We start from the raw sequence: 24,849 nt of genomic DNA, 5'->3' as shown, positions 1-24,849 counted from the left end.
TTCAAGTGACATAACCTAAATCAAACTTTCCTTTCAATAATTGTTATTTTAAATGCTACGAGCTATATTTGAATTTGGATTATTTTGATTAATTTGTGAACGAGGGAACCTTCAATGAAACTCGTTTGAGAAACAAGTTAAACTTTTAATATATAAAATATCTTCTTTAATCAGGGCCATTGAAAAAAAAGTAGAGACAACAATTTATTCCACAAACAGTAAAAAGAGTTGAGAGATTAATAGTCTCCACCAGTCTGAGCGTTTCGAACATTGTTTCGGTATTGTCTTCAACTGACATAACTTAAATCAAACTTTCGTTTCAATAACCTTTTCCTAAATGCTAAGAGCTATAAAGGAATTGAGATTATTTTGATAATTGAATTAGGGGAGGGCCTTTCAGGAAATGATTATCCACTCGCGGGATACTGCGCTTCGCACGGCACCTCCCTAGATGAGGAGGGTTCTAGTATATACAATGTTGTGAAAGGTAATGTGGGGGTAAAGGAAGCATTCTTACAGGTAATAATCATTTTGTAGGATGGATTAGAAATGGTTTTTATAATCGGTATGAACTATTGTCATTAATGTTGTATGTTGATAAATTGTTGAGCGTGCACAACATAGTTGTGAAACGTCGCCTTCCCTCCTAACCTTCTCTCTTGCGTTCTCCAACTAAAGGAATTAGTGTTTGTTTCTGGAATGGAGCTTTTTAAAATATTGAGGAAGGGTATACTTGGCAATGATGGTACTTGGCATGATATGTAGGGTTTTTCGTGATATTTTAGTGTTGATCGAGTGGGCCAACGCATTATCCATTCATTCAATCAGCTTTTGTCATTATATCAATTTATTCACTGCACTGAGTATTTCCCCGCTAAGATGACTGTCAGGGTAAATACTTAGTCGACTAAAAATATAGCACGTATACTGCTATAATGACACACTTATTTTATAGTGTTGAGCACAATGGTATAATTCAAATATTGCCATGGCGGTCTTTGTCATTGAGCCAATCGGACAACACGATGAATTTGGAAACAGCAGTGGTATTTGGTTCCCTCTGCAACAAATCCATTGTCACCGATAGCCACGGATTTACTCCAGGCTCGATCGTATAGAGTCTGGTCTCCCCCTCAACAATAATCACCGCTGCCAATAGCAGATGAGATAATTATCCGACTAAAAAGGCTTGTATGAAAGTGGTACCCTCCTTTAAAACAAACTCATAATTACAGCCACTATAGCCGCGGAGTTTATCTGACTGAAAAGAAAGAAGTTCTGGTAAAGCAGATTAACAAAAAATGCGCCAGTTGGTGTGGACGGTGTCGGAACACTTGAACGACAAAGTCATTTCTGCAAAACTGTGTTGAAAATAAATACACTTAATGATTGGTCGCTATAATATGTTGAATGATTTGTTGCTTTGTTTCCAATCGTTCACACGATTTTAGAATCTTAGGCCCCATCCATCGTGATTTATCGAGCGTATACGCCCAACGACGCATATACAAAGTTGTCGGAGCACCAAATAAAGCGAGTTTTCGGAACACGCTGTGCAACAGATATCTAATCTACTGTTTTTACCACCGCTTTTGGGGAGTAACAATATTAATTAATTGTCATGTAAACTTTATGGCAAACACCCGCCGGTGCGCGCGCCCCGCGTGACGAAGTCCCCTGATAAAACATCCGACTTTATATGTTCTCTGGAACCCTTTACAAACTAAAGAGAAACGGTAATTTTTATTGGTCTTTAAAAACTACTCCTACATCCTCTCACTTATTTGACTTTTAGAAAACATTTGCCTTGTTATTTTGAGGGTTTGTACGTCCAGTTTGTAAGTTTTGTATGGAGAAATTCGTAAAAATGTAGTACCCGATTCAGCCGCACATATGGCTCTTTTGTTAACAAAACCCGACGGCCGATTGCTTAACACAAAACGGATTTGGGGCAAAATGTACATCCCGAGTTCTGACCAAGCTACTTTAAGTTCTAACAATTTTGTTGCTTCAGAACTTTGACCAATAGAATGTTCGTTTACAGCTTCAAAACAGCCGTTGATGTTTCACAAAGTCCGTAACTCTCAAAGCATACTACAATGTATTCTTAAACGGTAATTTCATGTGCTCTTTTGGAGGTTTAACTGGCAGAACCTATATGAAAAGAATCAGTAATGTATTCACTTTCTCCTTGAAAATGTTGCAATTTCTGCCTGTATACGTTCTGTGTGTGGGGATGACATATGGACTGTACCACCAATGGTACAGGGTTAAATGGAACAAATAAACTTATTAGCAACAGTGGATTGCTGTTTGATGCGTTTAAAAAATGCTGGGAAGTTGGGTAGGTCTACATGAGTGATTTAATAATAATAAACACATCTGTAACAGACGCATGTATTTTTGTTTCTCATAATTATAAAGCCTTAATATTTTTTATTTAACACGCGAAATTAAACCTGACGGCCGATTGCTTAATACAAAACGGATTTGGCAAATGTACATCCTGAGTCCTGACCAAACTGCTTTAAGTTCTTACAATTTTGTTGCTTCAGAACTTTGACCAATGTTATGTTCGTTTACAGCTTCAAAACAGCCGTTGATGTTTCACAAAGTTCGTAACTCTGAAAGCATACGGTAATTTCATGTGCTCTTTTGGAGGTTTAACTGGCAAAACCTATATGAAAAGAATCGGTATTGTAATCACTTTCTTTTTGAAAATATTGCAATTTTTGCCTGTATACGTTCTGTGTGTGGGGATGACATATGGACTGTACCACCAATGGTACAGGGTTAAATGGAACAAATAAACTTATTAGCAACAGTGGGTTGCTGTTTGATGCGTTCAAGCCTGGGGGTGGGTAACAAGGTCCATCGTCAGAGAAACACGATTCCTTTGTGATGCCGCTGGAGTTCGGAATTTCTTTATTGTTAGCCTTCAAATAAATTTGCCGATTCCGTCAAAATAAAGACGTAATTGGTTGATTCTGTTGATCGGACTTCTGTCATTTGGGGCCTACCGCTTTCTTTATGAAATAATTGCCGCGGCAAGGCCAAAAAGCTTTGGAAAGGTTCTTACGTCGCCTAGCAACAGTGTTGCCATGGTCAGAGGACGGTGCCTACAAGAGCACGGCCGCTCTGCAACTGACCAACTGGCTTTCGTTTCATTGCACACTGTTTTGTTCAAGTATGTGCGGCTCGAATACAATTTGACAGCTAATTTTTTACCCTGCCTTAATGTGTACGTGGAACTTAAATATTGTTTAACTAACCTAAATGATTCCGTTGCTGTGAAAACTTTGATGTGACGCATGCCGTTGTATTGTTAAAATTACCTTTGTGTTGTAACTGATCATTCTACCATAATTTTTCAAGAATATTGCAGTCTTGAACAGATTTGATGGTGGTCTTTTTTCTTCTTCTTGGCAGCTTCAACTTTTTAACCCAAAACTGATATTCGTGAGCATAAATAATTATTAAACAATCCGAGGACATATCTGTTTTTTAAATATTTTTTATTCAATATATTGTCCATGCCTCATCCTTAAGGCTGAATTTGTGATGTTTTTCCCTGCACCTCCGTATCCGTAAGCTCTAAAACAAGGATAATTCAAACATTAGTATTTTCAGAATTGTTTTTATTGATTAACCAGGAAACCTTCAATAAATCTCGTTTGAAAATTAAACTAATTATTTAATTAAAATTTAATCTTTTATCATGGCAATTGAATTTATTCCACAAATAATAAGAGTTGAGAGATTAATAGTCTTCGCCAGTCTGAGCGTTTGGAACACTGTTTCGGTATTGTATTCAAATGACATAACTTATCGAACTTTCGTTTCAACAATTTGTCTTTTTTAAATGCTAAGACCTATGGGAATTGGGATTATTTTTTAAATATTTGAATTAGGGCCTTTTAGGAAGTTGTTCTCCATTAACTTGTCAGTTTTTTTCAAAATTAATCCCCAAAGAATTGTTTGTACATGTACGTCTTAAAAAAGCTTAGTCTTCAAAGAAAACTGATTCCTATGTGATGCCGCTGCAGTTGGAATTTCTTGATTGTTAAGCCTTCAAATAAATCTGCACATTCCGTAAAGATAAACGACGTATTTGACTGATTCTGTGGATCTGAATTTTGTCATTTGGGGTTATGCGCTTGCTTGCTGAAATAATTCCCGCAGCAAGTACCGCATAAGCGTTAGAAAGTTTCTTAGCAACAGTGTTGCCATGGTCAGAGAATGGTGCATACGAGCACGGCCACTTTAAGGAGTAGTGACCAACCGTCGACTGGCTTTCTATTCAATGTGCGGCAAACAATTTGAAAGCCAAGTTTTTACTCCACCTATTTCTATACATGTGTATGGGTGGAACTTAAATTGTTGTTATTTACCTTGCTGTCGAAAACAAAACTAAAAAATCCCCGAAATCATGTGGTTGAACATTTTTGCCTGCCTCCTTAAAAAAAAAAAAAAAAATCTGAATTTAATTACTTTTCATCATTTTTTACTTATGGTAACAAGAGTTATATTTAAATTCAAATTATTTTGATGTTATAAACGTTTTGTATTGGTTCGACTACCTTGACTAGATTATATGTGTCCAATCTTACTAAACATGGATTTAATTTAACAGCATCTGGAAAATGACAATCTACTTCAAGGAGTTTTTTATCCCGACATAATTGATCTCATGATGTTGTCATCTTACGTATACGTTTTGCAGCATCAGAGCAAGAAAATAAAACGTATCAAGGAGGCGATATCCTTCTCTCAGGCTGTCGACTTTGTAATCATAAATTACTTCTGTAAGACGACACCCTACTTTTGTTAAAACAAGTGTATGTTTCCTTTTTATAGCACATAATTGAAAAAAAAACCTCACAGGGCCAAACCCCTAACTATAAATTTATCCTGACTAAAAAAATGCACACCCTTCATGAAGATGAGTGACAGCTCCATTGTTCAAAGGTTCCTTTGAGATGCAGCTGGTAAAATATTTAAGAAGCTTAAAAAGTGTGGTATTTTGGGGATCCGACTTTCCCTTTGATGGGAATTTAATTCACTGGGGACAGTGGCAAAAGAGGACACCTACACTTCCTATGTGATGCCGCTAGCTTTTCATACTTGTTTCTGAAACTAGCTCGTCCAGTAAAACCGGCTGTCTCCTTTCAAATAAAGACGTAGTCGTTGCTTGCCTATTGGGTTAGTTTTAGACCAGCACCGGAAGGAGGGGCGGAGGGGGCGGTAGGTTTATACAAGAGTGACTGTATAGAACTTTCGTGTATTTGTTCATTTGGAATGGGCTGTCTATATAAGCAACAACTCTTTTGTAATGCCGCTAGAGTTTCAAACTTCTTTTCAGTAAATTGTTCTTCAAATCAAACCGGCTTTTTCCTTCCAAATAAAGCGGTAATAGGCTGTAAACTGTGGTTGCTTTCAGCTGGGAACAACAATGAATCACATCTCAAGCATTCACGCAACCATACAAGGAGAATGTTGTCTGGCGCGATAAACCCTATGTGATAGGTTGCGCAACAGTTTATCGCACCAATGCATTTCTATCGCGCTAAATTTATTGTACAGCCTCTACTTATTTTCAATCGGTACTGTAACTCACCAGAGCTGCTCGAAAACAGCTCACCGAAGCCAACAATCGGAACTGTAACTCACCAGAGCTGCTCGAAAACAGCTCACCGACGCCAACACCCAGAGAAACGCCAGGAGTCGGCCCATGTCCCACCCCTGTCGCTCCCGAGGTGCCGGCGTGTTACTAGGCATAACGCCTTGTGTAATGTTCGATGGTATTGTTGTTTGAGTGCCTCCGCTCAGATTCTGTGTTGTTGCTGATGGTTATTGTTGTTTGAGTTCCTCCGCTCAGATTCTGTGTTGTTGCTGATGGTTATTGTTGTTTGAGTTCCTCCGCTCAGATTCTGTGTTGTTGCTGATGGTGAAGCTGATGTAATAGGGTGTGAGCCTCCTGCTGTTACCGATTCTTGAATGCATTGCGGCAGCACCCGATCTAGTTCTGTTCTTACTGCATTTTTGATGTGGTCTGTTATTGCAGAGACAACTGACTCTGTTACCATTTTCTGGAGCTCAGTGGAATCAATATCTAGCACAGTGTCAGTCTGCTCGTTCTGGGGTATCGGCATGGAGGTAGGTATCGGGATCTCTGCCGTGCTTCATCATCATTGGTGTGTACTTCTTGGGAAGGCTCGCTGCTTTTCTCTTGCGTGCGAGCTTTTTTCCTCTTGGACACCTGTCGTGGAGCACAGGTGCCTCCTGCTTTGAGGTAGTCTTTCTACGAGGCATTCTGCAATATAAAATACTCTCTACAGCAGTTACTGTGTTCTATGAGTTTCATAATTGTTAAGAAACAAAGCACCTACAGTAGTTGATAGTGTTGATGAGCACTGGGCAGGTCATTATAGCAACCAAAAATACTTTACCTAGACTGTCAAAAATATGACCAACTTTAGGACTCCTTGGCCGGCCTTGTTAACAAGGTCGACATGTTTTTTAAATATTTTTTTTTATACATTGGTTATAATATACCATGATTGATGACCGATACAAAATGCTCCAAACGGAGTTTAAAAAAGATTGGAAAACAGTTTAACGCAACAGTGACCTGGAACCGAGTTGGAGGGCTCCCCGCTCTCAGCTTTGGCTCTATATAATTAGTGTTCCAAAACAACGTTGGCAAAACAAAAACCACAATTTGTGTTTGTTTAAAAATTAGTTTGTACAATTATAAGAACCTTGCTGTTGCAGTAATAGGACGCTGAAGTGCCAACTGTTCCAAAATGCTACCGGCCTGTGATTGAAAATTACCTGACTTATACGGGTTAAAGATTTAACCAAACCAAGAACTGAATGACAAACGGGAAGTAAAGAATAAGAATAATAAAGCAAGAAATAACATGGATTGTACTTACACTGGTACAAATATTGCCTGGACGAATAGGAAAGAATTGTTTGCCTCCGTTGCAGATGAATCTCGTAATGCAAGTGTTTCTCAATGGCTTGGGCATTCCGTTCCTTATCACCGCCTTTGTATTTTGCTTTACCGATTCTTACATGTTATGTAACAACCCATTAGCCGGCACAAGTATTAGGCATAGTTGGTTACTTTACTTTTCCCCACTACATTAGTTTTATCTTTGCCTATTAAAAAGGATCAACGACCCACGTCCATAAACTTAAGGACATTTATGTCATTAAGCTTTGCTTAATTTTGTTTTAAGTTCTTTGGTAGTCGATCGTTCCGTTAATATTATGGAATGACCATACTCACTTAAGTAGGTTTCAGTGTTTGACGAATCTGTTGCAGTACATGTACTAGTATTTTTCAGCTTTCATGTTATTCAATATACATGTACCACTTTATTTTTTGTAAATACTTGAAAACAATCTTCATTCTAGCATTATATCTCGTGAAGGATACTACATGTACATGATCCAAGAATTTGCGGAAAAGGGTTTTTTCTGCACATGTTGACTCACACTTTCAGAATGTTGGAAATTCCCTTTGTCAATTGAGAAGAGCCATGATTTATGCGCTGATATAGCTCTCTCGTCAGCAATTTTACTCTGCCATTTCATTGTGTTAATGCGATGACCAAATCACATCCTAACATATCATTTTAGTGTGTATGTGTGTATTTTTTCCCACCAGTACATTCATTCAGTTGGTGTAATCCATCGTGATCTCAAGCCCAGTAACTTGGCTGTGAATGAAGACTGTGAATTAAGGGTAAAGTATTCTTTACATTTTCTACATCTGATTCATTATTTGTAGTTGATGATCCATTACAATTTGGCCATAAATGAAGATGTACATTTAAAACAGTTTCATCTAGGATTGAAAAAGTGGCTGTTAACATTTTTCCAAGAAAAATCCAACGGAACTGCATGGAGGATTTAAATTGGCTCTATTGAAAACATCACATTGTGTTTGATGTTTCTCTTTACTTTTTATCTTTCTGTCTTAATGTGTTATTATTTAAAAATGAAAATGACTTTGCTTTTTACCAAAATTCTTCCCTTGGCATCCTGACATTGTGTAAAGTGGCATACATTGAGATAGGTCACTTTGTGAAAATACAAAATTGAAAGTGTATTGTATAGCTGTTTGACATACATGAAACAGTCGGATCAGCTTGTTTTCGTCAGAACTTTTGTTAGTTTTTGTGATAGGAAAAGCTATTGTTTTGGTCAAGATTTTTATTTGTTTTTATTTTATTAGCTGTTTTGTAGCGCAGCGCAGCGAAGCAGCTCTTGTTTTTGTTAAAGTTTTTTGTATGCCCTGCCGGCGAAGCCAGCCGAAGGGGCATACATGTATAGTGTTTGCCTTGTCCTTGTGTGCGTGTGCGTGTGTGTGTGATATCTCAAGCAGGACTTGGCATATCAACTCCATAATTGGTTTGTGGATTGGTCATGGGATCCCACAGAGGCCTATTGTTTTTGGACCCCCAATTGGACCACAAGTGGTATTTTGTCAAAACAAAGCTTTTGTCACTAAAATATGTGTTTTGATAAGTGGAATATGAATAAACAGTTAAAGGAACCTGATGGCTCAGGCCTTCAAATTACAACCATTCCTGGCCACAGGTCTGTCATTGGTGTCCTACTGGGAGAGCTTGGCTATAACTCACACCTTTATAAACAACACTTCCATTTAACACCTTCTGGAGGGCATGTTTGGTGACAGACCGCGCACCAAAAAGCTTAATCCTTCCTGGGACCTCTGCAGCGTATTTCTCAGTGGTCAGAGTCTCCCTCTGAACCAGCTGGATCCTGTTCCTTCATTTGCTGACAGTCAAAACAGTTTTTCTGCTAGCAGCCTCCATGGCATGTCCTAGAAATGTTTTTCATGCTCTGTTCTTAAAACCAGGCCACTTGCGCTGGGAACCAGGGGGCGTTCAACTAATTCCACATAATCGGCTTCTTGACTGAGAACCAGTCGCCAAATTGTTCAACCTCAGATATCTTCGTCCCAAGTTTAACACACTTTTCAAGCATCTTGGATGACAAGCTGTCCTGTCCACGTTCTGATATTTTATATTGATCGGACGAAAGGGCTGTGGGGTGACGCAATGCAGCTACATGTGTTTATCATGGCAGTTCTGCCATACCATGCAGCCTCTGCAGCTACTTACAACAGCCTGCTGCTACTCAGCCACTTGGGTCTATGCCTGGTCCTCCAAGTAGAGCATATGAAAACCAACCAGCGTCAGCTGTGCCAGGCAAACCTCTAATGGCGCAAAAAGCGTCTCAGGTTCATTAAAGGCCACCACAGGTGCGATATGCATCTCCTAGGCCATACCCATTCTACCAGCTCAGGAAGAACCGTTCAATCTTAGCCACCATAGATGTGAATCACATCTCAGCTGGCTATGGGTAGATCCTCTCTGCAAGCCGCACGTACATATAAGATGATTCAAAAGGCATCAAAGGCTCAGAACCAAGTGCCGAAGGCTAACCAGGTGCGGATATGAGCTCACCAAACAGGGATCATGACTACATCTTCAGCTATCTTTCAGGGGGTGACCATTCCAGAGATTGTGCAAGCAGCCTGCTGGGAACATCCCTTAAGATTCACCTCCTGCGCTACCTGTGAGATGTGCTGCAGTCAGACAGTCGCATGGACAGACAAGTTCTATGCTCAGCAGCACAGTCAACAGCCCGAAGACACAGTAAAACTGCGGCTTATGCAGGCGTCAATTTGAAGCCTGAACCCACCCTCCTCACGCCGTCACCTTTCTTCACCCGAGCCAATTATGTATAGGGTCAGGATTTCACCACCACTTCACTCCATTAGCAAATGTGTTAGTCAAAGCTTCGCCCTTTGAATTAATTCCATAGGTGAAGCTTCACTTTTTCAGTTTTTCAGAAGAACATGTAGTACATGCGATCGCTAGCCTGAACATCTGACATCTTTCCTTGCTGATAAGGACAGGGGACCAGTCTAGTTCGCCTGGTTGCTATTACTTTCACCAACGTTGGCGGCGCACAGCTCGTTCTACTTGCGCAAACTTGGCAATGTTTGCGCAAGTGGATTGCACCACAGGATACAGTTTGCAGCGCGCAATGTTAGAATGTGTGTATTTGTGTGGGCAAACTTTGGTTCAAAAAATGCGCGCACGCAAATTTAAAGTTGTGCAAATTTCAAAACATTTCTCTAAAGATTGCATCACAACTATTAAGATTGCATCACAACTATTAAGACATAATATGACTGCTAGTGCTATCCTATGGAATGCACAGTCCATAAGGAATAAGATGGATTTATTGTGTGAGATGATCCTTGAACATGATACAAATATCACGATCCTTACCGAGACTTGGTTGAAAGCTGATGATCAGATAGTTATGGGTGATATGTGCCCACCTGATTACGTGGTACTGAGTGCACCTCGCCAGTCTTGCCGTGGCGGGGGCATTGGTGTTGTTTTCAAGAGCCCACTGAACCTTCTACTTAGGAACAATGTTCTCCCTCCGTCAAGCACTTTTGAACATGCGCTTGTTACATACCGTCACAGTAACATCAATTTTGCCTTCTTCTACAGACCCCCTTCATCCTTTGTCACTGATTTTCTGTCTGAATTTGAAGACTTTGTATGTGCTTTGGAGCATCTTCCAGGTAGATGTGTGGTACTCGGGGATTTCAACCTTCACTATGACTGTCCGTCTAAACCAGAAAAAAAAGCTCTCACTACCATCATCGCTTCATGACTACCACCAGTTAATCCATGATCCAACACACACAGCTGGCCATACTCTTGACTTTGTGCTCGTGAAAGACGACGACACTCTTATTGACTCATACTCCATATACCACCCCCACTCTTCTGCAGCCGATTTCAATGCGTCCTACGTATTTTGATACGGAACTGAACCCTTCCTAAGTCCTAAGATTGATCCTAAGTTACGAAGAGTTTGGTGAAATCGTCAGCTGATCACCTTGTCATCAAGTTTAACCTTGACCTTGACAAACCCCGTGATATGAAGACTACATATATCACGTAACTTCAGATCTATTGACTCCGATGCCTTCAGTCATGATCTTGCTGCCAAGATGGACGTTGTATCATTGTCTGCCCATGATGACATTAATGGTCTTGTCGCTGGCTACAACGGTGGTTGCTGGGAAGTTCTCGATCTCCATGCTCTGCCAACTACCTGTCTCGCACCGTTTGTCACAAGCCCAGGTGGTTCAACGAGACTGTGGAAGCTGCTCTTCATCCAAGACGACATAGTGAGCTGAAATGGAGAAAGACACGTGCAGAGACTGATCACCAAACCTACATTAAGTCCCAGCGTGATGTCTCTGTTGCCATCACTCAAGCCAAGACTACAATGAACAATTATCTGACTGTAATTATAAAGATATGTTTAAAGTTGTTAATACATTACTTAACAATAGCAAATTTCGTTGTAAACAATTTGATAATATTTTTTCTGAAGTTGACAATATTAACTCCGGTAATTGTCTCCCAACTGATAACAAACCTTTGCATTGTAATATGTGTAGCTTTGATCTTGTAACTGTGAAAGAATTAACTCGTATTATAAACCAATGTTCCTTGTAATCGTGTGACTTAGATCCTATGCCCACATGGTTAGTCAAACAACACTTACCTGCTCTTATTCAGATTTTGTGTTGCATCGTGAATTGCTCACTGTCTTCGGGTGTGTTTCCTGCTGAGCTCTGCAAAGCTAGGATCACACCTGTCCTTAAGAAGCCATCCCTTGACACTCAGCAACTCACAAGTTACATGTCTCTAATCTACCCTTCCTTGGTAAACTCATTGAAAAGGTGGTCTCCTCACAGGTTGCTTCTTTTGTCAAATCTAATGACTTGTCTGAGCCTTTGCAGTCTGCCTGCCGTCCTTGCCATAGCCATGGATGAGATTCTTCCGACCTTTGTCGGAATTCCGACTTTTGAATTTTAGAAATCCGACCTTTTTTTCCACTTCCGACATTTTGACTTTCCCTCTTTTAATACCTGTTTTTATTTAAGAATCTCTATTCTCTAATCAGACACAATGTAAGTTTACCTTTGTAATTGTTATTATCGCGGATCCAAACGGCATTCATGAAAAAACGGCACCTAAACAATAAATTGCCGTCCAGCAGCTGGCCCAATTTACGGCTTGTGGTCTTCCTGGCATCGCGCTTACATGCAGCAGCGACAGATGTATAAACTTGTCTCATTCCTTGTTCGTTTATAGTGGTACGGTTCAAAAATGTTTGCGTGTAAAAATGTGCTTGCTGCTGCAGCAAAGATAACACGTGTGGAGACTTTTGCAATTCTACTGAAAAAAAAAAAAAATGCGCGTGTTTACTGTGTATGTGCAGGTTTGTACCTAAACCAATGAGCGGCGCGGCACGAAACAGAGATCGCCGGCAGGCCATGGGAAACTGGTACCTGTGATTGCGCCCCACAACCAGCGAAAGATATATTGGGAACCAGCAAACACACTGTACGTCCGGACGAAGTGTTTCTTCATTGGATTCTAATTCTATGTTAGGGTCTAATCTCAACCTCGTTCCAGTTATATCCTATGCTGAATAACAACCTTTTTTCTCAAAAACACATTGCTCTCGTCAAATATAAATGTGCGTCGCTGACGGATCGTTAAAATCACAAACATTAATTGCCAAAGAATTTTTTTTAAACAACCGAATTTCAAATCAAGAACCTATAAAAATAGTTGTTGGTGAGAAAAAAAAAACATTTTCAAGGGCAGAAATATAAGGGATAAGTTCGTCAAAAAAAACCCCAAAATATATATAAATATATATATATATTTCTTCTTTTCTGGAATTGTAACAAAATCGCAGGCGAACTCAAAATTGTTTGAGCTTTACATTCCTTATTTTCCCTTTAACCTATTATTATTATTTTTTTTGAGGAAAAATCATACAAAAATAGCTCACTTCTACCTGGAAAATAGGTATCAGAAATGCATCAGAGACCACCACAGAGCTTCTTAAATACCCAGAGCTCCCACGGCCCTTAAGCGGGCCTCGGACCCCAGCCGTAAGGGACTTCGCGCTGCGCGCTCATGTTGATTGCTTCGCACACAAATGATTAAATATTGACATTTCAAATCAACTGAATTTTCAGACCTTTTCATTTTCGCAGAATCTCATCCTGAAACAGCACTTCTTACAGTTGGGAAATAGATTCTGTTTTTTTAAACTAAGAAAATACTTGCTATTCTTTTCACCAAATTCAGTCCAACGTGCCCTGGATCTAACAATGGCCCCCCTAGCCCTGCTTTCGAAAATCGTTTCTAGCTGCCTCTGTTTAGATTTCAGGGAATTCAACACCTCAACCGAAAGAGCCTCAAAATAAGATTTCTCTAGTTGCAAAATTTGAGATTCAAGACTTGAAACTTCCCGGTTTCTGAGCATTTTTCATCTTAGAAGCATACTTGATTGTTTCACCCCTAATCTTGCTTTTAATAACTTCCCGGAGAGTATTATGGTTAGCTGAGGTGTTGACTTCGGTAATGTACCTGATAGCGTTTTTAATTTTTACAAACAAAATCCTGATCACAATTTATTTTCCAAAAACCTCTGCCCCTTTTGTTATCATTGGAAAGAGACAAAGTGACTACAGAGTGATCTGTTTTAGGAACAGTATCTGACGAGTCAGTATTACCCCAAAGATGACTAGAGATTAAAAATAATCAAGCCTGCAAAGAATTGGGGGAGAGTGATTTGATTTCCAACTGAAATGCCTAACCCCAGGATTGTTTTCTCTCCAAACATCAATTAATTCCAGGAAATCCATGATATTAGAGATTTTGTTCCACACTTTAAAATAAGTGCATGGCCTACCACCCTGCTTATCGAAACTAACAGTCCTCACAGCATTAAAGTCTCCATCCATAATGATATTCTCACAATTAAACTCAGACATTTTTTTAACAATCTGGTCAAAGGCCGGTCTTCATTGTGAGCAACAAAAGTAAATACCTCGTTATCAACCTCAATATCAATAATAATAAATCTGCCAGAGGGATCAATCAAGTTATTTTTAAACAAAATAGCTACACCTGCTTTGTTTGATTTATCATGGCTAAAGAAGCAGGTATGACCCCCATTCATTAACCCAAATCTTTTCAGATTTTGATTCACTAAGAGTTTCTTGTAAAAAGAAAACTGAGAATTTCTTTTTTTCTCAACCAAAGATAAACTTGCCTACGCTTAAGATTATTATTAATCCCTCTGACATTAAGAGAACAGATTTCAATTTTAACCATTTGGGTATTTAACTAGGCAAATACAACATGTATCATCTTCCTGCAAACACATCTTGTAAATAATGAAAGTAGCAATGAAAGAGAAAATAGGTAATAAAAACAAATATGATAAGCAAATTTTTTTGCTAATTGAATGCATCTAATTTGTAACAACATAAACAACAACAAAAACATCAAAACCACACAAACTACAAAACAAACAGACAAACAAACAAACATCCAAATTGTTCTGCGAATGCTTCGAGGGATATTACACGAATGTCACTTGAAAATCTCTATGAGCCCCGACGATATTGGACGATAATTATTTTTATCATTTTTGACGAGAGACTGTCTCTTCAAAACTGGAGTAATAAGAGCCCTCTTCAAGCAACCTGGGTATTGATCTGAGGTAAGAGTCGATTATTGCAGCTATGGGCTAAACTAACGATGAAATTGGATCTAGGGCACAGGTCTTCATGTGAGAGTTATTGATTTCCTACGTGACTTCTTGATCAGAGGTGATGGTAAACGCTGTAAGGGGGACTCATAATTTTCCACATGGGGTTCAGCATAGGGTTCAACATGTATGGAACTGTTGTCTCTGATTTTGACGATCTTTTCTTTGAAAAAAACAGAGAAGCTGTAAACCATTGCTGTGGCATTTGGGGATGATGGGAAAACAGGAGTGGTTTTCCTGTGCACGAGATTGTTGATGACTTGGAAAAGGGCTTTTTGGTCGCCTCCACAGTCACATATTTTGTCGGAGTAGTAGTTGACCTTGTGGTTGTTGAATTTGAGTTTAACCAGTTCTCGCTAAGCTTTGAAGATATCACAGTCAACTTGGAGGCTTGTTGAGCGCAAACATCGTCGTTCGAGTTGTCGATGCCTGTGTTTAGCTGAAGCTATGTCCTCGTTGTACCAAGGAACCATAGGTTTAACAGTGATGACACTGGTCATGGTTGGAGCGTGGATGTCTAACAGTACTCCGAGAAGGTTATTGTACTGATCGATGAAGGGGTCGACTGGGTTGCTGATAAGGAAAGATGCGATGATGTCCTGTTTGAATTTGACCTGGTCTACTGTCTTTGTTTTGTGATAAGTAACCTGATGTCTTATTGTATTTGGGTTTCTGGATAGCACAGTAGTCCAAAATGAAGTTTGCTGTTGTGATGGATTGTATGAGGGAATGAGGATGTCGGGTGATCACAAGATCTATTACGTGACCAGACGTGTGAGTACCAGTGTTGACTATTTGGGGCATACTGTGCTGCATTAGGAGATCACTGAGTCTTCTGTGGGCAGTGGAGTTATCACCCCAGTTTATGTTAAAATCGCCAAGACTGATGAGGTTCCTGACGAACAGTGCCTGGCTGTCCGGCAGATCAGTAAACTCATCAGTAAACATGCTATAAGAGCAACTATAAATATAGATATTAATAGTAAACTTGCGGGTACAACCATGGGTAAAAACTCTTTTGAGGGAGTGGTGGCTCTGAAAAGAGCCGGTTTGGTCTCGACATTTCGAACAGTATACTCTGCTCGTCTTCCTGAAGAGCATGGAATTCACTTCTGTGGCGGGCTGTGGAGGATGCTAAAGGAAGACTGTCTTGACCGAGAGGTCGAGTAGAGGAGAAGAGGACCCAGTCGGCTCAGAGGGAGGCTTCGTCAACCTGCGAAAAACAGTGCAGAGGTCCCAAGAAGGAGTGAGTACATGTGTATCTTAAAAGGTGGTCCCTCCAAGCCTTTTGTCAGTTGAGGTACAATATAGCAGTGTTATGGAACAGAGTAGAGTCATCATCGAACCTGTGATGTACTGATGAGAAGGTTGATCTGTAGTCTTGAAAAGTGCTAAACTGGAGGCCGGAAATAAAGGGGGAGTCGACAATTCCCAGTGACAGTTACAGACGCAGAATAGGGAACAAAACCTTCCTTGGTACACCATCAGAAGAAGTGTGGCTGGCGATAGTCATACTTTGTTCTACAGGACAGTCGTCTATATTTTGCTGCAAGGGAAGCAGCAACTTAAACAAGGCCAGCCGTTGGGAGGGAAGACTTGATAGCTTCCAAACACAAGGATGAAGACAGTCCATGGTGGTGTTTCATAAAGAACATAATACAATTAATCTTAACTATCAATCTTAAGTCTGAATCAATCTTAGTCTACAATTAATTGTAAAAATCTGTTTCATAAAATCAATCTTAGCGTAAGATCAATCGAGCGTACGAAAAGATTGATATCAATTGTATCTTAAGACTTCAATTGTATTGACAGAGCCTAAAGCGCGACCTTTGACCCAAACACACTTTTGGGCTCTCAAAACTTTTTTGAAGTCGGCCATCTTGTTTTCACTGTGAGTGATGGAACCGTGGTAAGTAGAAAATAAATTCGATTCTTTTATGATTTGTTGTTGGATTAGAACGTTGATAGTTTGCTATTTTATAGTTTATGTTCACAGGGCTTACTAAGTGTTCTTGAATGAAAATAAACCAAGCACATGTGTGGTTTTTACCGACTTAAAAACTGCTGTTTTTCAGCGTGAATCGCCAGTGACGGCGTGGGGGCTAGCGGTGCATAGTGACCCATCAAAACACTGCTAATTACGGTGCACACAATGGAGGGGGATGTGGCTATAGTTTTATTAGCTATGAAGTTTGTTAAGTTGGTTTGACTTCATTATATTGATTTTCAGGCAGTAATAGAACATTAATGAGGTTGATTGTTGTTGTATGTATAGTTGTTAAAATGAATTGGTATATTTTATTCTATTTGTTTTGGAGAAAAAAATTATTATTTATTGTGGATGTCTGACAAACGATACTTTTGATAATGTTGGGATAATGATCAATTGATGTGTCTCCTTTTTGATTTTTTTTTTATAAAAGGTGTTATTTTGAGGACTTGTGACAAGTGGGTAAATTAATTAATATTTTTATATTGTTTGTTTATCTAGTAGTAGTACTCTAGCTAGGCCCTATATATAAAATAATGAAAGCCAGTCAACTCATAATTAATTTTAAAATGCCAATATATTGGAATTTTCAGTGATCAGAATTGTCTGTAGGTGTGAATTAATTATACAGGGATATTTCAAAGATACTTGCAAGTAATTACTATTTTTTTAAAGTACTAAAACTAAAGCCTTAAATAATAACAAATATTTTGTTTCATTCAGCAGGGAAAGATATGTGAAAACCAGGAAATAACAATTGTACAGCTGAAAAACGCGTTCTTGCTGGGTTTGTAATGGGAAATAACAAGATACTCTTTGAAAAGACAGCACACTGTTCACACAAGGTAAATTTGTTTTTAATTAATTTGTTAATTATATTTTGGTCGTAAGCAAGTAAGTCTGCCACTAATTCTGTTGTACACTGTAGGCTGGGCGACTAGTTAATTGTACTACTGTACTCGACAAGTCGCAAGTTGCGACTACGACACTAGTTGAGACTAATTTTTTATTCTCAAGATGTGTTGATTGTGGCAATGTTTGCCGCAGGCGTAATATAGTAAAGTTCAAGTTGAAAGGATTGAAGGATTGTGCCACTTATGTCTGATTGTATTTCGTAAGTAAATTATGTTGTCGTGAGTAGTCGTCAACGACACAATTGGTTCAGGTAGTCACAGACTAATTATTTGAAGTAGTCACGACTATGTTTGAAGTAGTCACGACTATGTTTTTAGTAGTCGTAGTGGCACGATTAACCTGGTAGTTGAAAAACAGTAGTCCCTACAAGTGCATTGCTTACAATTTTTTTGCCTTATACTCAAATGTTACAGCCATACTGGCAAGCAAAAGATGTACGTATGCCTACTATGTGAGGCATATTATGTGCACAGTTCAGTGTATGCCTGTTATTATAGTAGGCAAACCATAATACTATGTTGTTACTTCCAAATTTAAATTCCCTCCATAAGTTTGTTTTACTATTTGAATTTATACACATATGAACGTTCTTTATATTTTTAGAAGGAGGTTCAAGCCCTGTTGATGACACTCTTCTTGAACATTTCCTAGATGCCCTGTCTCCTCAAACCAAATTTGGAATCTATTGACATGAGTCAAACACAGACCCGTTGCCATCTGAAAGTGCAGCAGGTAAGACCCAGTTACTTCAAGTCAAGTTTACACTGGTGATATAAGGTGAAAATGTTAAGTGTCAGTTTCACTGTCCAACTAAATCCAACTTGTGTTTACTCTCACAAAGGAGGAAGCATTTTATTTTGTTAACTTTTTATTATAATAACAATAATAATAATAATAACAGGTATTTAGAGACGTTCCCCATAGAAAACTATATCACAGCGCTTACAAAAACTGAAATGCACAATAAACAACAAAATCTTATCGGAAAAGCTACGTATACACAATGTTTGAAAAGAATGAGAAGAAGAGAAAAGCTCAAATAGGGAAAAATGTGTTTTCAGAAGTTTTTTAAATGGGTCTGTGGATTTAGCGGCTTTAATGAAAGAAGGGATGTTGTTCCATGCTGTGGATGTATCAATTTTTAGCACATTTTGAGTGTAGATATCAAGAACCAATTACTAAAAGATGGAGGAGTTTAAAAAGGGTTCAACTTCAGTTGAAATTCTGGATTTAAAAATTATATACATGTGTATAATTATCAATCACCATTGTATCATTTTATAAAAAGTTTCAGAACCATTATGATTTGTATTTTCTTTTTTTTTTTTTTAGGATTCGAAATTTTAAATTTCTCAAGAGTTGCAAGCCAAGTGAACAGTTGAATAGCAGCAGCAGCAACATCAACAAACAGAGGCAGCTTGAGCTTATGTAAGAGACTTTGGATGTCCAGAGAGGCATGATAGTATGTCTGTAACTCTTTGCATTAGTAAACTTGTATTCTGTTTGGTCTAGAAATTGTTGTTTGAAAATACTTTGACAATATCTTAAACAGTACATTCAATGTATTTATCTGAATTACTATTTATTAAGAGTGTCTTCATTTTAAGTATGGACAAATAAGTTTATCTATTTAAGCATACATTATGAACTTCACAATAATATGCCTTTTGTGAGCCTTTCCATGTGTTCACCTAACTCAAGTAAACGAGAATAAATTTATACAAATGTGAACTGATCATCTAAAAAAAATTACTCAAACTGCATCTGCAAATTTTCTTAAACTTAACCTAAAGCTTTTACAAAGTGGAGCAACAATATTGTTTGTTTTGCAATGGTTACATTTTATTTTATGCACACCATGCAATGCCTTAAATACTAATGTGTACAACATAAATTATCTCTTCAAAAAGCATTTGTAACATTAAATTCTTTTTTTAAATAAACATCTGAAAAAGAGTTGCTTCTTCAGAGAAAATAAATCGCTAATAAAATGGTTTGTTTTTGTATTTCTTACAGTGTTTACATGAATTCAAGAATTAAACAAAGAATATGCCAATAATCATTATTTGCTCTAACCAAATCCCCAGCAGCAGCTGCTACAATGTTCTCCTATGTAATGATTTTCTGTATCAACTAGTTGGGGGAGGGGGGAATCCTGCATTGATGAACAACCTCTCTGTGTATCGTGCTCTGCTGCAGGATTTGATGAAAATTATATTATTCATTTCTCAGATGATAAAGTTATCCTTAATATTACCCTGATGCAGTGTATTCGCAATGCTGCAGCCATAAATCCCACTTGCAAATCACTAAACTTCATCTACTAGGGTTCTTCTCGTCTCCAAAATCCCTCTCCTTGCACAAAGCATTTATTTTCCATTCAAGAGGTTGAAACGCCATCATTTTGTTGAGATGACATGTTTACCCCACTAAAGTACTACACACAGTTCCCCCAAAAGTTTAATTTTAGTGTTAATGAATTTTTCACATGTCACTTAAGATTAATTGTCTTACTCCTACAATTGATCTAGGACCATGTGTGAGGCCAAGATTGATTCAGAGTGAAATTAAGTTTGATATTGATCTTAACTTTCTTTATAAAACGGAGATAAGATTAATTGTAAATTTGAGTAGTTTAAGATTAATTGTTGGGAGATAAGATTGATTATTGGAAGATAAGATTAATTGTAAAGCTTTATGAAACACCCCCATGCATATCTTGGTGTAGAAGCTTGAACACGGTCTTAGTGCGATGATATGGTCACTTAGGTGAAGTAACAGGAGATCGAATGAGGAGATCCAGGGTGTCCAGGACGCTGAAGATTTGTTTGACCACCAGCCATGCCAGATGAAAAAGGAACCGTTTCGAAGGGGTTGTTTTCCCTAGTGAAAAGGGCATCTGCTAAGATGATCTCCTTCCCGGAAAGGAGGCTCGTCTGTAGAGAGAATTGACGGGGAAGGCACCAAGTGAGTAGGCTCCAGGTTAGCATAGGAAAGAGGAGAGAGTCCCTCTCCGAAGGTGGAGTTGTTGATCTCACCCAGCATACCCAGAAGAAACTGAACTGAGAAAGATCAACAACCTGTAAATCCAAAGTATCCAAGAACAAGATCACTGAAGGAAAGGGCGGGAAAAACTGTTTCGCAGAAAAGGTTCCGAAGATAAGGTAGTCCACTCAAACTAGACTTGAACTTACTGGGCAGCAGTGTTAAAAACAGGTGCAGTTGAAGAGGTCAAAATGCATTCTGCCTCATGGCAAAAGATCCGAAAGGCATGCCAAGAATCACTGGAAACGAAGCCAAGCTTGAGCTGGTAGCCATGCTGAAGAGAGGGAAAGTTGAAACCTTCCTCCAAAACTCTGTGACACTCTAGTGAAGAAAAGGCTCTTTCCTAGTCAAGTTGATGGAGGCACAGAGGAGCATCGGATTCCGAGAAGGGGCTTGTAGACTAGACCGGGAAGATGATGAAACCCATTTTGGGGGTGTGGAAAAAAGTCTTAGACATGGCTAGAAGAGTGGCTGTTCATGAATGGCCACAATGAGAGAGTCATTGATATTGAATATTATTGAATACAGGTTTTAAGAAGGATGTAGCAGCGGTACCACAATAATTCCTTCGGAGTAACTCAAACAAATGGAAATAAAGGCAGCAGAAAATTGGGTATAAAGAGAGCAACTGGCCTAAAACATTTAGCAAATTTGTTCCATAAGGCCACGGTTAGTCCAGTAGTCCAAATTCATTGATATAAAGTCATGCAAATGGTCCTGTGACACAAATTTCTGCAGAAGAATGAAATAAAGACTTTATAAAAACACCATAGAAAGGAAAATAGCAGAAAAACAAGTATAAGGCAGGGGTTTCCCTTAACTTTTTTTTCCAATCGCCGGTTAGGCAAGTCAACCAAAATCGCCCACAGGTTGTTTCACTAGCCTGCATGTATTTAAACACAAAATTTTCGAAGAAAAAAAAAGAAAGGAAAAAAAAAAAAAAAAAAAAAGGAAAAAAAGGGGGGGGGGGACGCGAAAGTGAAGCCCTTACAAATACGTTTTTTTTTTTATAGGACTTTACCTTTTAATTCATACCTTAAATTATCCCTTTTCCATCAACAACAACCTAAATGACTTCGTGGTAAGGTTGTTTTGCACATGTTTTTAACTTCGTTTGCATCAAAATCTTCTTGGATCAACGATCAGTCAACAACGCACAACGATAAATAATTCAATGAACTTTGCCCGGCAACGCCCTCTGTTGGCAAAAGTTGTCCATGTTATTAGAATTCCTCCAAACCAGTACATTGTGCACAGTCTGCAGGCATATTGCCACAATGTGCGGCAATTCTTTACTTGGTTCGTGAACATGTACTGCATTGAAGTCTAGTCAAGAAGATCATGAATATGGAATGTTGGTCAGAATGGACTTTGGATGACTGTGTGTGTTGTGTATGTGTTGTGCATACTGCATGGACCAGTGGGCGACCGTGTACTGTGAGGATACTCGGCACCATGTGGTTTTGTGCATCATGTTTTCAATGATTGTAAGTGTTTTCCGAAATGAACGATACTACGATAGCAATTCAGATCCTGATCGCGGCCAAATTAAATCCAGCAAATATCTAGTCTTGTCAAACTTACTATTTTAAAAGCTTTAGTAAAAGTTTTCTGTGGGATTTTGCCACTGTACCCTCAGTTATATGTGAAAGGGAACAAATATTTGACTCGCCTGGCAGGCTAGTGAGAAAGGGTTTTCACTCGCCCGCCGCTATTTTCACTCGCATTTGGCGATTGGGTGAACTGAAAGGTATTTACCAGTAGAAGAGCGGAGAGAATAAGAAAATGTCTGGAGTGAAAGGAGAGAGGAAAGATAATCTGGGGCACAGTGATTGAGGTATTTATATGTATGAACCATTGTACGGAATTGAATGCGTTAGGCAACTGGAAGCCAGTGTAATTGCTCGAGAAGTGGAGATGTGCCAAAATTTGGGAAGCTTAAAGATAAGTCTGGCACATCGGTTTTGGAGCCGTTGAAGGCGAGAAACATCTTTCTTTGAAACACCATTCAGGAGGCAGCAGCCATAGTCCAGCTTGGACAGAATGCCCTGGTCGCTGCTTGCTCTGATTCGCATAACCTTGGTGTTACTTTTGATAGGTTTAAGAACCTTGACCAACATATTAAATCAGTCTATCAATCTTCTTACGCGCATCTACGCCGCATAGCTGCAATCAGACACCACTTTCACTTCATACAGCTGAACAACTCAATTCATGCATTCATCTCATCAAAACTCGACTTCTGCAACAGTGTACTTTCAGGACTCCCTCAGCAATCACTAAACCGTCTTCAAAAAGTCCAAAACGCTTCTGCCCGCTTACTCACCAGAACCAAATCTTCTAAGCACATAACACCCATTATATATAATCTCCACTGGCTTCCTGTTAAAGATGCTGTCAGATTTTTGGCCCCAAACATTAGAAAATAGATTTTTTTTTAGTGAATGGTATTTCAAAGAGTATCACCCGCTCTAACGAAAAATAGTTAACCTTTTACTTTTAACGGTCAGGAACCATGACAAAAATTTAAAACGTTTCTTATAAAACACATAAGAATTGGTCACGTGATATATTGTCGGGATCCCGACAAAAACTAGTTTTGAGCACTTTATTTCACTGCTACTAATAATTGGCAGACTTTTTCGAGCAATGGCTCAAATGAAAGCTTGTAACACAAGTGTAACGACCGGGATTCGAACCCACACTCTGATGAACAGAAGCACCAGAGCTTGATTTCGGTGCTCTTATCCGCTCGACCACGACACCCCAGAACAATCATCATCCTCGTTAGGCTGTGTACTGGTTAAAGTGTTTTGTAAATTGGTGTTCTTAGACAAGTTTTTTTCTTAACATTTCTGTTATGTTCCTTTAATTAATTTGCTGTTTCTCTTCTCCAAATTTTAAAGAATCTTTATGGTCTTTTTTGTGCAGATACTTGATTTTGGCCTCGCTCGTCAAGCTGATGATGAGATGACAGGTTATGTAGCTACACGATGGTATAGAGCTCCAGAAATCATGCTGAATTGGATGCATTACACCAATACTGTGGATATGTGGTCTGTTGGATGTATAATGGCAGAACTTCTCACAGGTAAAACGCTGTTTCCTGGATCGGATCGTATCCTTCAAAATATAGCACTTTTTTATACATGTCTCTTTACACAGAGGCTGAGAATTTGAAGAAAAAAACCCAAGGAAATGGAATGGTAGCTTTCAACTCTTTTGCTAGAGCAAATTGTGCCGTATTAAAAAAAATGTTATACACATGTGTTTGCTTATATTTGTCCAGCAAATGGTTAATATTTTTGCATGGTGTCTTTTTGGTAAAATCTTTGTTCTACTTCACTCTACTTACCTGTAGAGCGAATACTACAATTGCATTGTTCCCTATGCCGGCAGGCAAAAAGCTAAGAGTTTTACACACAATAGCGCCCTCAAGAGTCCTATCCCCGACGCCCTGTGACATGCGCACCAGGTTGGCATCCCCTTTTTCTCTTAGCTGGCAAAGGCAGTGGACGTGAGTACTTGATTGTCCGTATTGCGGTAGATTTCTTTGCCCTTTTTAGCTGATAAGAGTGTGTTTAGCAGCTATCCGATAGCAGGATAGTCTGTAAAGTTGTTGAGAATTTCTAGTAGAATTGTTGAGAAATTCTAGAGTGAGATTACATATGAGTTCTAGTTATAAGAAATCAGGGAGGACAGGGCTTGTCGCCGTAGGGGGGGACCTACATCCCTCCGAGACAGCCTGAGTCCTCGGGGGGATTGCGACGGTGACTTTACGTCACCGCCAAAGCAATCTCCCAGTCAGCCCCCTCAGCCATCGCCGGCTGCCGGGTCTGACAGATCTGTAACCGGCCGAGTGGGGACCTTACGGTCTCGCCGTCTCTGCCCGACAGAAGGGGGAACGCCCCGGTAAGGCCAAAAAATCGCCTAGTACCGGGGCGACACCCAAGAAGGGACGAGTTGGTAAGCGGGACTCCACTACGGAGCCCGCCCCATCAATCCCAGGCCAGCCAGCGGGGCACGCACAGCCAGAGGGGGTACCCCTCCACGGCTCGGTGCACCCAGGGCTGAGTACAGGGTATGCACAGCCGGAAAAATTACCCCTCCACGGCTCGGTGCAGCCGGCCCCCCACAGTGCACACGCGAGTACCGCGGTGCCCAGGGATGGCCTTTTG

The 24,849-nt window shown here is 39.4% G+C and overlaps 1 protein-coding gene and 1 long non-coding RNA gene across 3 annotated transcripts in view; both read left to right on the top strand.

The window, feature by feature from the left end:
- The window catches only part of LOC139954241 (mitogen-activated protein kinase 14B-like), a 117,094-nt gene that overhangs the window by 63,989 nt on the left and 28,256 nt on the right, over positions 1–24,849 (top strand). Inside the window, exons 4-5 of the mRNA XM_071953961.1 lie at positions 7,679–7,756; positions 23,603–23,789. Coding sequence (XP_071810062.1) covers positions 7,679–7,756; positions 23,603–23,789 — 265 coding nt within the window. The remainder of the gene's footprint in view (positions 1–7,678; positions 7,757–23,602; positions 23,790–24,849) is intronic.
- On the top strand, positions 16,454–19,762 carry LOC139933885 (uncharacterized). 2 transcript variants are annotated; one of them, XR_011785644.1, is made up of 4 exons: positions 16,454–16,630; positions 17,435–17,556; positions 18,230–18,358; positions 18,959–19,762. It is a non-coding gene; the product is annotated as an uncharacterized lncRNA (long non-coding RNA). The 2 variants fall into 2 exon arrangements; XR_011785643.1 differs by lacking the exon at positions 16,454–16,630 and having other exon boundaries at positions 17,411–17,556.

The sequence above is a fragment of the Asterias amurensis genome, chromosome 2 (genome assembly GCF_032118995.1).
Source record: "Asterias amurensis chromosome 2, ASM3211899v1".
Taxonomy (NCBI): Eukaryota; Metazoa; Echinodermata; class Asteroidea; order Forcipulatida; family Asteriidae; genus Asterias; species Asterias amurensis.
Note: the sequence above shows the minus strand (reverse complement) of the source record. Positions and strands in the feature narration are given on the sequence as shown.